Source organism: Falco rusticolus, chromosome 4, assembly GCF_015220075.1.
Source record: "Falco rusticolus isolate bFalRus1 chromosome 4, bFalRus1.pri, whole genome shotgun sequence".
In the NCBI taxonomy this organism is placed as follows: Eukaryota; Metazoa; Chordata; class Aves; order Falconiformes; family Falconidae; genus Falco; species Falco rusticolus.
In genome coordinates, this window is record NC_051190.1 from 32,441,752 (window position 1) to 32,459,319 (window position 17,568).

A 17,568-nucleotide genomic window follows, 5' to 3' on the forward strand; every position below is an offset into this window, starting at 1 on the left:
ACAGTTGAACTTTGAAGGGGGAAATTTCTCTGGAAATTCAAAGTATCATTTAAAAAAACACTTTAAATATTTACCTGTTGTAAATTGCCCTTTTAACTTCTGGAACACAGGATCTTGAGCTGTCGCCTGTGCTCTCCTAGCTAGTGACTCTGAGGCTGCACTAGAAAACATGGTGGACACATTAGAGACATTCTCAAGACCTACTCCAAAAGTGCTGACTAACTTCTTGACAAAATTTAGAGTATGAGGAGTGATTTTGGCATCTGAAACGGCTCCACTTTTCTCAAAGGCAACGGAATAACACTTTGCCAAGCCCTGTTGCAGCTGTCTAAGAACCTAAGGATTAAAAAAAAGAGAAAAGAGTCAGGAAAATTAGGACTTCTGATTTGACAGCAAGTATTTATACCTGCGCTGCATTTTATATAGTGAAGTTATTCTCAGAAACATTTATTTAAAATTGTATTTTTAAATTGCCTCAGAGGGTCAGTCACAATGAGCGCACTGATTCTTATTAGCACCGCAAATAAACTGAGCAGCAGAAATGCCCCAAAGTACACCTTGCTCTTTTAAGTGCAGCTAAGTTTTAGATATATTTTCTGATATATTAGAAAAAGATGTGATATGAGGAATCCTTCTTCAAACAAACACTGTGCTAGGTAGACAGAACTTAACAGCCCGACACTTTGAGGCAAATAATAAAAGTAGAGTGGCATGTCCATCTGCTCCCTGTTATAATTCAAACTTCAGACAATTAACACTACCTGTCACAGACCACCAGATGAAGAAGGAAACTGGTATCCATGAAACTTAGTAAGAATATAAATTTTGAGTTAGTACAAGCAACAGCTTAAATCCTAGAGGCATTCATCTAATTATTAGTTTTGGGAAACCTCTGCATTTCTTCCAGAAATCACCATGCTCCTTAAAACGCCCATCAGAACAATCAGTTCTACAAATACATCAGTTTACTAATCAAAATGAAGTTATGTTTTAATGTTTAAAAATAACTCTAGATAAATATTTTGCATTTAACTTTTCCTTAAGTGATACATACATATGAAGGTGTATTAAAGCCAACTACCTCTTCATGCCAATTCTCTCTGAACCAGACCATCTGATCTACGATCCCTTCCAGAGAAGACAAAAGTGTTGGATGTAATTCTCGCTGCATATGCATAATTCTGCTGCATCGCCACATTGGTGCAGTGGCTCTGATTGGGCCAGGATCTGAGGCAGAGTGGGACTGGTTTCCAACTGAACTTGGCTGTTGTTGCCCAGAATCTAGAAAGTAAAAAATTTTAAAAACATAAAAATTACCTTTCATAAACCTGAGATGTGTCTTCATGAAGTAACATAAATTGTTCAAAGAATTTGCTTTAGATTTGCATTAAGTATTAATCATGTATTACCTACGGAAATTCAGAAAAATTGGGGGGTTTAGAAAGAAATATTTGGGGGTTTAGATGTGCATGTGGCAATATCAAGAATTTGGCAGAGAAACGCCTGTCACTGGATATGAACGTAGTGAAGTATTATGGTATGTGGGCATCCCCTCCTCCTCCAAAAGAGTACTCAAAGAAAAATAAGACATTATTTAATTAGTCCTTCAAAATTTAGTGAACCAATTCCCAAGTGAAAAGGCAATTAAACAAACAATGCACTTCATAACAAAGAACACAGAACAGAACGGAGAATTCTTCAAGTGCACTCCTGGGATTCCCAGAAAATTATATGGGACAAAAGAACGATGAAATTCTGTGGAATCATTTGACGTAACAGTTCGAAATAGGACTTGTTGGAAAAAAAGGTGTTGCACAAGTTGTTTAATGTTCTTCCCACCTCCCAAACATTTCTTCAAAGCCTAAATTGATTTTATTTTCTGTAAACTTAGATGCTAACTTCACTTGAACATTCATCTTAAGAAGTTATTACGGAAACGTTAAAGTGGAGATTATTCAGGGAAAGCAGCCTCCCTCACTTGAGTTACATGAATTCATCCTTTGTGAAACTATTTTTAAAAGTTGGACTTACTTGAAAAGAAACTGAATGTCACATGGTTCATGCCTTCAAACAAAATTAGACTACAACATCTCAGAAAACTATGATGCTCATCTGTACCTGTAATCCAAGAATTTTCTATCTCTCCACCAATTTTTAAAGGTAAAAATCCAGTAAGGAATATGTAATTCTCAATAATTAAGTTGGCACGGGAATGAAGGCGATTAAACTCTACTTGGTTAATATTTTATTCAAGAAAATTCAAGACAGCTCAAGCCATCTGTACATTTAACTTCACAGGAACAAATGAATACAAGCAAAGTTCGTCAAGATTTTTTTTTCCCTTAGCCTTTATAAATTGGTTATGTTTTCTAGAGAATCAGTTTTCCCAATAAAATCAGGTGAAGCTCAAAATAAGTTAAAAAGAACCCAAACAATTTCATCATGATCAAGCTCACCACTTTTGTAGCGCTCTCGCTGTTCTATCTTCAAGGTCAAATAGAGGGTCCTAATGGGGAAGTAGACAGCTTGGGGATAGACCCTTCCCACCTATTCGAAGACACACACAGACATATTTCTCAGTTAAGGAAAACTGACTCTAAATCAGATCAACATGTACAGGTTCTCTTTGTAATTGAGTGCAATCCAGCTCCTTGTTTTAAAGATTCTTTCAGTAACAGAAACTCTTAAGAGGATGAAATGGTAACTCCCTACAGACACTGCTAAGGCATTCCCTAACGAGGGCTTCCAGATCACGTTGCTTGATAAACCTGAAAACAGCATTAATGCCAGAGTACCAGCCAGGCCTGCTCAAAGATCTTACTCAGGCAGGTAATGGAAGAAACACAGACATCATGACAGTGGTTAGTCTTTAAGTTAGGCCACAATTCCCAGCAAGCCCCATGATACTTGATATGAAGGCCCATTAGAGAGAAACTTCACCCAATTGTGGCACTTTAGACTAAGGGGATACTAATTTCACCCAAGGATTAAAAAAAGATTTTATGGCTTCCATTAAAAAAAAAAAATGCTGAAGAGATACTAACATTCAGCATCCCCTTTAAAATCTGTAAATCTCGGTATCTATTAAAAGGAAAGAAACAATGTGTCTAAGTACTACCCACAACAGAGCACACCTGAAGACATGATTAGAGGCTTCTACAGCCACAATTTTACTAAACCAGGGATTCTTTCTCCATCCAAATGGGCTTGGTAAGCGGTAGAAATTTTGCAATGGCATTTAACTGTTCAGTAATATGATATTCGTGGCAGATTACTGATCTGACACACACACGCTTCATGTGTAATTCAAGAGTAAATCACTGGAAGATAATTGTAAGGTTTAGGTTCTAGTACTTCTGCAAACTTAAAAGAGTTTTGAATTAGTAACACTGAAAATTTGGTACTTTTTTATTTTATATTCTTTCAACGAACCTGAAGTGTAACAAAAATATCTGTGATATTTATGAGCCTAAGCTCATAAAGTCCTACAGCAGGACTTCTGAGTAGGCACTCCTAAAATTTTATACAGATCTCAACAAATAAAGTGTCTACAAGTCACTGAAATAATATTTTTCTGTCTGCTCTCAGTAGACAGCCAAGCACATGGTGTTGCAAGACAATATCAAGCCATACACATCAGAAATTTTGACTTAGCTACGTTGCTTTCTTAAGCTGTTTGGGTACATCGCCTCTTCAAAGTTTCAGTTTCATGTTAGGGAGAGAGGGAAGGAAACATATATATACATATGCACACACATACTTATCTAGATTTGTGTACACAAGTATCAATGCATATGCAAACACAGATGGACAGATTCCTCTCTATAAAAATACATATTCTCAGAGCTCTGAAAGAGCAAGGATAAGAGATAGATAGTATAAAAGCAGCTGGATATCACAGGATCACAGAATATCTTGAGTTGGAATGGACCCACACGAATCATGAAGTCCACATCCCAAAAATCAAGAGTGGGGGGAAGGAAAGGAGCACTGTGAGGAATTCAGCACAGCAGCTGTCCTTTGCCAGTTTTCAGGGACCAGTGGAGCACTGCAGGCAGGAGTGACCTGTGGTTCAGGCTACTGCAGCGTCGTTGTGTGTTCACCTGTACATTAACAGGACTTCACTATTGTTTTACATTAACCCAAACGAGCAAACATCAAAATGCTCCCAGGTTGTGCACACGCTAAAACACAGCTGAAGTTAGCCCATGAACAGTTAACATCTCTGAAACCAGGCTGGAACCCCGTTCACACTAAGCAATACCAAAACAGCATCTAAAAACACATTAACAAGAAGATGTCAGTTATTCTCCCTCAGTCTACAGACATGCTTAAACCAACTTTAAACTGACATACACGTATACATTCTATTCTTTGATTCTGCTTAAAAACAGACAGCAAAGACAGTAAATTCTTAAAATTCCAAAGCAAGACTAATCAAAATGTGTATCTGTCAGTTCAGAGGTACATATCCAGGAAGTAAGTTCAGTTTCTTCATCTAACTCCTTAAACCTTATCCTTATTTGTCTGTTTGTCATGCTAAACTTCAAGTGAAAACTTACAAAGCCCCAGTAAACATTTCTGATGGTGACAGAGCCTTGTTTTTTAATATTGTCTAATAAAACCCAAAGAATTAATGAAATAGTTTGCCCTTTAGTCACTGAAGTTAACAATTCTTTATCCCTACTCCTGCATTACAAGCATTTAACTCTGTGTTTCTAAATGTGTTCCATAATGTTCACAAAAGTCTAATAAATACAATTCCAGAGGGAAAGCTATAACGCCTTATGTGCATATGGCATACAACTTCACTGGGTTTAACCTCATTAAGTAACACTCACTTTGAAATTTAAAATATTCTAGAGAGAAACTGCCTTTGTTGTTTGGTGGTGGGGTTTTTTTTAAAAAATTGCATTTTTAAAGCTTGGCATTTTCATAATTTGCTTTGAAAAAATCTTTGTCTCTCATCTTGAAAACAAAGATTGCAGACAATAAAGAATTAGCGATTATCTTCCATACCTGACTAATGAGGTTCAGAAGGAGTTTGCCCTCTGAGCCAACCAGGCACGTCAACAGCTGTGGAATCCAGGCCAACCACTGAATGGGTGGGACACCGATACAGTACTTATCTACTGCATCTGCTAAGGTGTTCTTATCATCATCAAAACTCAGTAGCCAAAGAACCTAAAAGAGAATTTCAAGACGACATCTCAGCGCTTAAATTCAAGACACATCAATCATTATGATGCACAAAAAACACAGGTATTTTATTAGCATTTTAGTGGAGTCCTTGCAAGCCTTAAAGTTGTTAAAGCGTTAAAGCACAAGAACTTACATTCATTATGCCTGGCCAATGTCATTTTTTCTCTTAGAAATTATATTTAAAGGAAATAGAAAATAAATATAAGTGTACTACTTGCTATGAAACAAGGCAGAAAAAAGTAAATGAACATGACTGCATTCCACAAATTCTTTGGGTATTTGGTAGGGAAGGGGGTGGAAAATGAGGCGTGTTTATAGAATGTAAAATATGCTGTTCAAATAAATTAACTCTGACACCAGAACCTGAGTATTTCTTTGGTTGTTTTTAATTATTTTAACTGTCCACCCCTAATGATACCTTTCCTACAGCTCAATTTAAATGCAAATATATTAAGCACTGACTAAAAATCACTAACAGTTATTCAACCAGACAGGGAGAATAATAAAACTTCAGAGTGCTACTGAGGCCACCATTAATCTAAAAAAATGTGTTTGTTTCATGTTCGAAACAGATTGTCTTCCACAGTCTGCTGCCATTTTTTAGCTTTTTTTTTCATGGGAGAGATTGAATATGTCCATAGTAACCACAATACTAACTACAAAGCGCTTTTTTGGCTGAAATTTTGTTGAGTTACAGTAAAAATTTACAGAAAAGGCATATTTGAAATAAAATGCAATACTTAAGTAAAAGTTACTATGAATTATCCATAGTAATGATAAACACACATCAAATTATGTTACTTTAAAGGACCAAAGGATGCCTTTCTGCAGATATTTCACCCATTTATATAGCAGAAATGCTGGATGTGTTTCGTCCCCTTTATACCACAAAAAGGTTCCATACCTAAAGAAAACCCCAGATATCCCAATGAAGTAGAAAAACCCAAGATGAGTTACGTGCAGTGACCCAACAGCAACCATATGCAGATTCTCTACCTAAATTATAGCTTTCCATCAGTACCTGCTATTTCTCTAACTGCACAGATGTGGACACTGACCATTATCCCTGCCTCTTCCGAAGGGGCGGAGCTCCAATTCTTTCTAAAAAAATCTAGGTCTTACCTTTGCTAAGTATTTTCTTGATTTACTCTCATTCTGATGACGACATGCATGAAGGTAGCAAGTAATAGCAGACACACCCAGGTGAAGCTGACGTTCTTTCACAAAAATATTCTCCAGGTAATCGCCCCACATTGCCCATGCTTTCACTAGCACATCATGCATTTGCACAGCTGCAGAAAAAGCTTTGTTTGCTTCTTCAGACCTGCATTGTGACAAATAAAGAGTATGAATTTTACATTAACAAAAAAGTTACTACACTATGTAAGACAGATTTCTGATAGGGTACTCAATTACATTTTCACATCAAGTTCTCTAGTAAGGTCCCTTATGACTGTTTTGTCTTAGCTTTCCTTAAAGTTCAGCACCTATGAAAGTACATGCTTCATAACAGAAACAACTACACAATTATCTTAGATCTCCGGATATCTCCTGAAAAAAAAAAAAAATAATAAATTTCCAGGGCACTGCAATAGCACCCAAAGCAATGATACCGGGAGAAAAAAAAAAGAGTGAATGATAACACAAGAAAAGACAAAGCAAATGCATTAAAAATTGTTCCTCTGCTGAGCAAAAAAGGGAGTAAGAAAAAACAACATTGGGAAGACGTTGTATCAGCTCTTTTGGAGGACTATATTTTATTTAACTGTTCTCCCACCAAAGTCATGAGAGAATTTACAATCAACATTATCTGCAAAAATTCAGTTCCTCATCCCCACAGCTTTAAAAGCTTATTTTAACAGGAAAAGCAAAGGAATATGTGTTAATCACACAGTTCTTCATAACCAAAAGGTTATTTCTTTGATACTTCTGAAGGCTTCTCTAGGTTTCCTCAAGGTTTTCTAGTCCAAGATTTGGCATTATTCATCCAATATATATGCAGCCCTTGACCCTATGTAACTTTTCAGGCATAAAAATAAACGATGAGAAAACTCACATTACTGAAATGAAGACACTTTTAAAGCATTCCAAGGTTCTGTATTAATAGAAACCGCTTCTCTTCTCCCTTATAGAAGCAGCATTGAAATAAGCCATACAAAAGTAACATAATGCTTGTTTGACTATTTTTTTTTTAATTAACTGTAATGTATTTTTTCTATAAAAACACTACCTTGGTGAATTACAGTGATTATAGTGATAAATTAAAATAACTATTAAGGCAAAACTGTAAAAAAGAAAGTAACTTTGTCTGTCAAAGCATATATTAGTTTTTATGTTACATTAACATTACTTGCTTTCAGAGGTTCAGGTTTTGCAGCAAACTACCACAGCAGCAGCCTGATAAGATGACTTGGTACCATTACTTCCCCTTTATAAAAAGGGGACTTTTCAGTCTGTTTTCTTTTCTCCTCTACAATCCATCATTCCTGACACCCAAGATGACTTTTTTAAAATGGTTTCTATCACCTTGCTCAGCAAATGGGCAGCACAGGGAGATGCCAGAGCAGAGATGACCTTTAACTTCCAGTATATAGTCAACACACAGGTGATAGTAGTCACACATTCGCAGGTTCAGTGCTGTCACTGTTCTTAACTGTAGCTGACCTGAATTCCCGACCTCAGCTGCAGTGCTAAAAAATGCCTGTACGTTTTTGGTAAGATTAAGAAACTGTAAGTACATCAGAACCATGTTTTAAACAGAATCCTTTATCCATTCTGTCCCAAAAGAACAAACAGAGACAGTTTAGCTGCCTATTACTTTATCTGCATACATTTTAAAAAATTAAAAGACGACGGGGGGAGGTACGCTTCCTTCTCTTTACACCTTCACTGAAACAAAGGTCGCTTATGGCCATAAAAAAATCCCACTGCACTTTCCATCGAAGTAATTGCATTCAGCCTATTTAAAATTCTCTCTTGTATCCACATAAGAAGATATTCATCACTTCCTGACTTAAATTGCTATGTGAGGTTGCAGTGTACAGCTTAAAACCTGATGGATTTTATTCCGTAAGCATCCACAACGTAGTGGTAAAGGAATTATTCCACCCATATGTAACACGTAGCAATACTGCCATTAAGTACCATGCATACTAAACGCTGTTGAAATCCAAAGGGTTTTTTTGGCATCACCAAATAAAATTTGACTGCTGAGATACTTGTTTATTGAACTAAAGAGAGATCTTCCTCAAAACAGCAAGATGCCTGTCTGCATAAATCAAAAATATTACAAAAGTAGTTGAGTGAAAGCAAGGCTTTCACCTAGGTGTTTAACTGCCACAATGCAAGATGTCTCCAATGCACACCACATCAGTGTTTCAAATTCCATTATCTGAAACTAGCATTGCCTTTCCATACTGCATCACACTCCAGATTCACCTAAGCACTCTGAACTGTGCCACCACACATGTTCCTATGCCTTGACCACTTGCAGCTATTAAAGGGACATATACAATGACAATCAAACAGAAATGAGAGAAACAAAGAGGTAGGTTAATTGGTTACAGATTAAACTTTTTCTTCCTTGGTTTTACATGTGGTATTTACATTAAGAGCATAAATAAAGCAATCTCCTTTTGACAACTACACTAAGATGTCAGTTAGACATCAGTTTGTCTAAGTATTCACACAACTAGTAGGGGTGGTGTGGTGGTGAAATACAAAACTTTCCAAAAAAGAACTGGTGCAATGTTTGTTTTAACTAGTTCTTTCCTACAATACTTAGAAATACGACCAACCATTACATCTTCAAACTACAAAGGAACTTTCATGTATACTTTCACTTTCTTGCAGAGCTGTGACAAATTGTATAAACATATGGAATTTCCTGCTCAAATACTGTGCTGAAATACTTCAGTTGCATTTTTCTCAGAGGTGTGCCATTGCCTCTTCCAGCCAACATACTTGTTAATCTGTGCCAAGAACATTCCCTTCAATGCATAAAACTCAGCAGTCATCTCCTTGGTGAAGTACTTCAGATTGGTTGATTCAATAACTTCAAGACCCTATTAAAAAAGCTTTAGTGAGAAAAAGCCTTCTAAAATGGAAAGGTTTAAGATGAAAGCATCATAAAACAATAGCCAAAATACTCTCTTGAAATTTAAATAACACAGATTTATAGTATTTAATTTTCATTTTAAAAAATCTGGACTGAACAATTTTAAGTTTCCGCCAGCCTATGCAAAACTATCAGATACTACAGACAATGTTCATCAGGTGATCGGCTACCTTTTCCGTCTTGTTTTTTTATGTTATGTTATGTTACATTATTATAAGGTCCCAGTTTGCTGACCTTATAATCTTATGTCAGTGGGTTTTGCCTACAATCACATTTTTTCCTTTCCTTTTAACACATACAATTTCACTTCAGTTTGCCAGCATCCCTCACTCACGAGTCAGACACTTAAAACTGACTCAGAGCTTCAGTTAGTCTTACAATAGTGTTTCTTCCTATTGTAAATAATCTAATATTCAAAATCCCTTCTATTCACCTATCTTGTAAGATTCAAAAAAACATATTTCCACTTTATTTTTTATTCAGCTAACGTTTAATGTATTCACAGTACTCCATTCAAAGAGGACAATGACTGCTTTTAACTAACAGCATTACTTAAAACAACACTCTATCTACGGTATAACATGGCCAAGAAAACTAGAGCCTGCTTTGTATACAGGCAGTTTATTTAAATCAATGTATCCGATAGCCCTTGTAATTCTCCAAGTTCCACCCACTTCAGAGATAAAGTTACCATACCTGCATGCATTCATTCTTGCCCATGACTCCAGCCAGCTGAAGGTAACATTTAACTTGCTGGCGAATCTTCTGAAAGCAGTCCACAATGGGCACAGTTGGAATTGTATGAATGCGACTCAGGATGTCCAGAGCTACGTTGACCAGCCCTTGTTTACGAGCTATCTTTCCATATTGGATAATTGCCGATGCAGAAGCATGAACTCCCAACATAGCGTTATTGGAACTAGGATCATGCTGAGAACTATTTTCATATGCAGTTACAATGGCTAGAAATAAAACATGCAACATTTGTCATTATAAATTAAAATTATATACACAGCAATATCTTACACAGCAATACATATGAAATGATGACTTAAGATAATGAAACACTTCAAAGGAAATTTAATAAAAACAAACATTTGTCAAAATCAAAACCATCCCTGTATGTTTAAACAACAACAACAAAAAAAAACATTAAAAGAACTTATTTCAAACAATGTGTTGTCTGGAAAATTACATGATGAATGCATGCTGGACCAGGCAGTTTTACCCTGGTAATGATGTTGTCTCCACATGAAAATGCTGCTCCAGTGGGATAAATCATCTGACACAATAGGTAACCTGTTCCTCCAAGTCTTTACAACAGTCTTCATATCATGTAAGCTGTTGTTCCTCCCCAGATTAGTTGGCTGCAATCCTGCATTTATTTGGGCTGCTTCTTGAAGTTCAATTATTTGCTGCGCTGCCTAGAAAACATTAAACAATATAAACACCATAAAGGATAGTAAAACAAGCTGGCCAATTTCATTGTTAGAAAAGATCTCAATGAATGATGCCACCTTTAAATGATCAAATAAAGATGAAACTGTTAATGCTCTTTTAGGGACCTGTCTATTAGCTGCATAAATGACCTTTAACCAATCATTAACAAAATAGCAAAAAGTCCAGGAGATTAATTCAACACTTCAGTCATTGACCTGAAGTGTTGAATTCATCCACTGAATCACCAGCACAGTATTTATATGAATGGGTCACTAGTCCTAATAAATAGGCAAATTATTAAAAAAAAAAATAATAAAGGTGCCATAAAGTACTTTCTTACATGCTTCCAGAAGGTCCCTGCCTACCTTCAGGCTCCCCCCTTCTCCAGGGATGGAGTAAAAGTACCAAACAGTTTATTTCATGCATGCCTAATGCTAATAAAACCTAAGTGCCCTAACATTACTGGGTTGTAAAAAGACATTACTGATCTATACTTAATATTTTCTTCCTATGATACTATGGGTTTGCTTGTTAAGTTTAATTTTGGGTAACTATGATGTGTCTTTCATTCATTATATTAAGACAAAAATTCCCTCATCCATCCTTTTATTTTGAACTGCAAATACTTTCACAAATTGCCCCTCAAATGGTAGTGTCTTCCTTTGAAGAGGCAGTTTTTTCTTAAAAAAAAAAAAAACAACACACAAAACCAAACCAAAACACCAAACCCACAAAACAAAACAAACACAACACAGCAGAGGAAAGAATTTACTGGAATGTACACTTTCCCTTCATCCCCATCCTCTTCCCCACACGCACTTAAATAAAACCACAGGTTAGAATTAAATTCTAGCATACAGGTTTGACCTTACTACATCAACCCTAATCACAGAAAAGCGCAAGGAAACATGCATGCTAAATACAAGGATCAAGTAAAAATACTGACTTCAAAACTTTCAGCAGAACTGGTCATGATCTGACTTCTTGATAAAGCTTGTATGTACAGAAATACCATCTACATGATTCTGAAGGTGTTACTTTAAGCTACTCCACATACACCTTAGCTTTCAGAAATAAGTTTAGAATGGTTTCTCACCGGTATCTACTATCCTCAAATTAATGAGAGGAACAAATAGAAGATGGCAGTAGTCTCAAACCTACTTAAAGGCAGGAGACATTTTGTTAAAACTTCAACAACCTGAAGGAAAGGCCCACAAACTTTAATGGAATTTAATTACCTGTAGTACAGTAAAACCAATGTAGTATTCTCTAATCTACCACTTGGCAGATAACAGTTGTATTCATTGTTAATCAAGCAAATAAGATAATTATTTGGAAGGAGAGAAAAAAAAAAAGCAGCAGTCCAAATTTAGAGTGAAATCTCTTGAAACAAAATAAATTAAGCAAAGTAGTATTTTCCTACCATCATCTCAGTATCAGCTCTCACAATAGCTTAACCTTCATCCTACACTCATTCATCACGTAAATTTAATTTTCTCACAGGTATTTAATCACATACTATCTGATATTAAAAAAAAAAGTAATTACTGCAGTGCAAATGCATGTAACTGCATACATTTGTACTTCTGTCAGTCATTGACTAATCTATCATTTCTTCATGAGGGATATATACATATTAGATTATTCTAAAAGCTTGTTTTAATTGATATCTGGAAGCACTTAAATACTTTATTTAGCAAGACTAATCCTTTCAAGCTGCAGATACTGCCATTCTTAGGGGAGGAAAAACTTGAAGTATCAGTGAAGACTTAGCAGTAAAGAATTAAATTTCATCAAGAAGTGTTCTAGTGGTATTCTATCAGCTCAAACAAACAGACTCAGAACGCAAGGTCCTCTGCATTTCTACAGGTAAGGCTCATTCACCGTTCTCTAAGCAACAGCCCATCAAGAAGCGCATGCATCCCTGTTAGGAAATTCCAGATTGTGTTGCACTGAGATTTTCCAGAATTTCCCCTCTGGGCATGAAAGGTTCCCTCAACAGTAACAAGAGCTAAACTTTTGCAAATAACAGAATGCAATAATATACCCACCCAAAATGGATCTCACTTCAAAACCCAATGAATGTTCAAGATCTCCAAGTACTGCAGTGCATTATGTATTAGCCCACAAAAAAAGATGAGCATCTGATCAATTTTTCAATAGCTACCTCTGCATGCTACAAACAGAACAGTCTCAAGTAAACTACAAAAACTTTAAAAGGAATCCAAATTGAAATGCACATTCTGCAACTTTTAACAAAAAAATATCACTATGAAAAACCTATCAGCACTACACAGTTAAATATTTTACAGTTACTGAAAGTTCTGAAGCCTGCCACTGAAAAACAACTGGCAATAAAAACCTTCTCATTCTTACCTGCAGGAGGGGAGTATGAACATGTGAGACTACGTGAGGAAGCCTTCGCCATTCTCGAATAGCTAAACTACTCGCCATCTCTACCAGCCGCTCGATGAAGTTAAGCTGTTGCTCTTCGGGGTGGCAGATTGCTAAGTATCCTCTGTACATATTCACTTTCCATGCCATCTCCTTTGGACAGCTCAACTCCACCTGGTAATGAAATGGAAAAGAGTCTAGTAAAGATCATTCATACTCCAACGCAGACTTTTAAAAATTATTTTATAATATAAAAGCAAACACTCAATTTTATTTTTATTAAAGTTCACTCATTTTCTAAAAATACCAGACTAAACTACTAGAAATCTTGTCATTAGAGGAGTCTGAGCTCTCAAAGTTATTGGCAAGGGCAGGCTAGCACATAAATTGCAAATTCAGCACAAGAGTAGAAATGCCTGCATACAACCTGCTGTTAGGGTATTTTTACACTGACAACTGTAGTGTTCAGACAGCTGAGCAAGCTGAAAGCAGTCTTGCAACAGGAGCATGAAGCTCACTGCAAACCAATTCACCCTGTATAAAGAAAAAAAGATGCTTCTCAGCAGATAACGCATACTACCTCCGAAATGCTTCAGGCGCTCCAGAACAAGTAATGTCAACTTCTCACTTCACATGATCCCGCGCCCCCATATGTCAGCACATTATGCCAGTATTATACTTCCTACCTGCCTGCTCTAGGACATTACTAAGTTCATGAAAATAAACAGTTAATAATTTTTTAAGTCATTTCTCAGTGCAGGTACAAAGTCAGGTTGTAGTGCTAAAGTAATTTAAAATTTTTCTTAAAATCCTGGAACAACAGAAACGTGGCAACTAAAAACAGTAAAGTACTTTAATGGTCTAGCAACTAAATTCTGTGAGTATTTTACAGTAAACTTGCACTTAGCCAATGCTCCCTAGCTGACACTGCAGGTCTTAAATCTAGAACATTTTCCCTTCTTTTTCTTCCGCTTTACATCAAACCCTTTATGGTTTGATATGCAACACAGAAATCCCTCTGCATTATCTTCGTGTTGATATACTCTATCTTAACCATTACAACTGTTATTTCTGTTATCCTCAACTGATTTTTATGCCTGAGCCAGCAAAGAGAAACTGCCAGGTAGCAATCTTACACTTACACAGTGAAAATAATCTCTTTCTTTATTACATTATCTACTGGATCATTAAACACAATGGCAATGTGAGCAAACGGAAATGAGTCTTGGGTCCTATCAAAGGCCACTTGCTGTTTTAATAGCTCGACTTTAATAGATAGATTATTAAAAATGTTTCACAAAGATTTAAGAACACAGATACATGTTTGCCATCCTTCTGACCTCTCTTGTGAATCAACCATGGAACTTGATAAAAAACAGCCACATTAAAGGATATCAATAAAACCAGAATAGCAACTATAGCAGCATAGACTCAATTATTCTTCCACATCCTAATATTTATGCAAACATGTCCTGAAACTTTTACAAGAATCTGAGTAGAGCCACAAAAGCTCCATTTATGATTTCAGCAGCATCTTCTCCTTAGTCATTTAGTAAATGTCTCATCACTGAAAATATCTCATTTAATATAACTGCAGCTGAAGCATATGAGCAGTTACTCGGGGTTGTCACTTCTACTCAACTTGCAAATCTCCAAAACCAGAACCTGTCAGACACAATTTCTGTTCAGTATTTCATTCTGTTCAAACTCACGGTTTATAACGTACTGTACAACACAGTTCTTATTTTAGGCTTTAAAGGTTTCTCAAATAATACTATTTCTATAATTAGCCAAGGAAGTTGCACACTTAAATAGGACAAAAATACTAATTGTTTAAGGACAAAGGAAGTTAATTAAAATGTAAATATAACATATTTTTTGTAGCATATGCAGCTTGCTGCTTACAGATTTGGCTTCACATGGGCTGATAAATAATAAAATCCATCTTTAGAGACACCTATTTAATTTGAACCATTAGTACTACATCCAATTCAAACGTTGCAATGGTTGGACACCCTTAATCTAGGTTCCATCAAAAGACAACACTACCTTTAATTAATCAAAAAACTTTTACTGTTTACATGGTTCAGCCTTTAAAGTAAAACATACTGATTGTATCTACCTATTTTCCCTTCTGACAAAAGAAAGCATTACAGAAGAGTAAACATACTACATTTTAAAAATGTAATATTCAGTCTGATTTTGGAGAAAGTAAGAGACACACACAACTCTGCATATTTATCATGTGAGACTAAATTGTCACAAGAAGCATGCTGTTAGGATATTTTGTATACAAGAACTTAATCCTGAAAGATATTGGAATTAAAGGATGCTCAGCCTTTTTCATAATTATGCTTCATCTCTTGCAAATACTATGAAACTCAACAGTCAGCTGTCAATTTGACATGTAATATTATTAATTGGTAGGTATTGGTTCAAAAGACAGTACTGATGAAACAATAAACACTAATTAAGTGAGGAACTAATTCTTCTGGCTCTTTGCAATACAAAAAAACACTGCCCATGACTCTGCTTGAGAACTTTGTCAGTAAGATTGTATTTTTAATATGCAATTCACCCTCTTATTCCAAACTCTGGCATCTTTACCAGAGTCATTCCAGTAATGTCACACTATGTAGCAACAGTGCAATGAAGATCAGCAAGTTCCCCTTTGCTTGTGATTTAATGTGGTATCCTCACCTTCCGAACTGCAGTTCTACTTAATGTAGAAACAAACCAGATGTAATCACAGGTGAACAACCCTACGCACCATGAAAAGAGGGTATATTCCCTTAAAATTAAAAAAAAAAAAAAAAACAAAAAAAAAAAAAAACCCACACTACAGAACAGCGATATTGCATATGAAGTTGGGGGGGGGGGGGGGGGGGGGGGGAAGCCCCAGACAAATCTACAGGTGACTCCAATGCACAAATCTGTCATTTGCCCCAAGAAGCATGAGATGGCCTAACATTTTATAATAACCTCAAGAACAATACCAGTTTATTCACATGGGATGGTTCTTAAAACAGTTGGGGAGAAGATGCCTAAGAGAAGACAAGGAGCAAGTTACCTAAATATGATCAGCTTTTTGCATGTGTAAGATTTCATCAAAATTTGCTCAGATAGAAGTATCTGCCTATGTATTCTCTCTCTGTTGCATCTTCTCAGAAAATGAGGATTCATTTACAGCATGTTTCCCTTAGCCATTTTAACTTTATCCACACACACACAAAAATAAATTATATTCCAAAAGAAAATAGATCTTCCAGATTCAAATCTTTCAAAGTGTTATTTTCTCTATGTAGTGTGCCCCCCACCTTCAAGCTGTTCTGTAACAGCCAAAACTTTAGAGTATTCATTCATCAAGCACACAACACAGAATACACAGTCTCATGAGTGAAACCCAGGAAAGGTCAAAGGGAAAGTTAAATGTTTTACAAGTCCATGCTGTTCAGAAAAATGAATTACAAGCAGGACACAATAACGAACTCCATAATGAATCAGGAAGGTCAACAGCAGGAAAGAACAAACAATACATATTATCCACGACCAAACGAAGATGGTGACTACCTCACTTGCCATATGCAAGTTCCTTAGTTTCTAACAAAAGAAGCCAAGTACTGCGCTGTTTTCTAAAACAACATATAAGGCACACCGATGCTACTTCAGATGAAGAATACGTCCAGAAAGGCTGTGGCATCTCAGTTCTTAAGAGATCCTAAAACTCTTGCTAGGCAAGACAACCTGATGTACTGGGGCCCTCCTCTGGACAGAGCAATGGACCAGATGACCTCCAGAAGTCCCTTCCAACTCAAGCCATTTTATGGTTCTGTAAACTTTGTGTTAAACTATTAAAGTATAATCATCGGTGCTTCTGAGGAAACCTTGGAACATCAGAAAATTCCAAACTCAAGTTTTCTGATTCCACGGAGGATCAAATAAGGAACTTAGAGGGAACAACTCCTACTAGCTGTGCCATCTGGAAGCCTCAGCATTCTGTCATAAACGTATATATATAGTAGTCTTTACAATAGTTATATTTACTTCTAGCACAAAAACTTATCACAAACTGTCACAATTTGAGAAAAGATAAAAATACTTTTCAGCCTTTTTTTTTTTTTTTTGGTAAAGACTGTAGATTTAAACAGTGTCACTTCACAAAAGCCTACTCTTGCTTATAATTGGTCTCACCATTTTTACTTGTATGCTTTCTAGTATAAAGGTTATACACACAAAAATTGTTTTGGGAACACATTTGAAAGTCAATCGTCTAAAAACTAGGTATGCCCTTGTGCTTATGCATTATGATTCTATTTACTTTATAAACCCAGTTGTAGAATCGAAGTACCTTTCCCCCAGAAGTAACCCATCCCTTTCTGTAATCAGTGATTTGAAAAATTCAGTGACTTGTTCAA

At 36.1% G+C, this 17,568-nt stretch overlaps 1 protein-coding gene across 5 annotated transcripts in view; it reads right to left on the reverse strand.

The window, feature by feature from the left end:
* Window positions 1-17,568, reverse strand: part of LOC119146191 (transformation/transcription domain associated protein) — a 96,881-nt gene that overhangs the window by 18,014 nt on the left and 61,299 nt on the right. For 3 of the 5 annotated variants that reach the window (XM_037383498.1, XM_037383499.1, XM_037383497.1), the window contains 9 exons: window positions 13,136-13,327; window positions 10,515-10,743; window positions 10,016-10,281; window positions 9,166-9,266; window positions 6,325-6,526; window positions 5,020-5,184; window positions 2,457-2,547; window positions 1,082-1,281; window positions 75-336 (listed from right to left, as the gene is read on the reverse strand). In XM_037383498.1, the coding sequence (XP_037239395.1) occupies window positions 75-336; window positions 1,082-1,281; window positions 2,457-2,547; window positions 5,020-5,184; window positions 6,325-6,526; window positions 9,166-9,266; window positions 10,016-10,281; window positions 10,515-10,743; window positions 13,136-13,327 (1,708 nt within the window). The remainder of the gene's footprint in view (window positions 1-74; window positions 337-1,081; window positions 1,282-2,456; window positions 2,548-5,019; window positions 5,185-6,324; window positions 6,527-9,165; window positions 9,267-10,015; window positions 10,282-10,514; window positions 10,744-13,135; window positions 13,328-17,568) is intronic. The other 2 variants (XM_037383501.1, XM_037383500.1) reach the window with 1 other exon arrangement.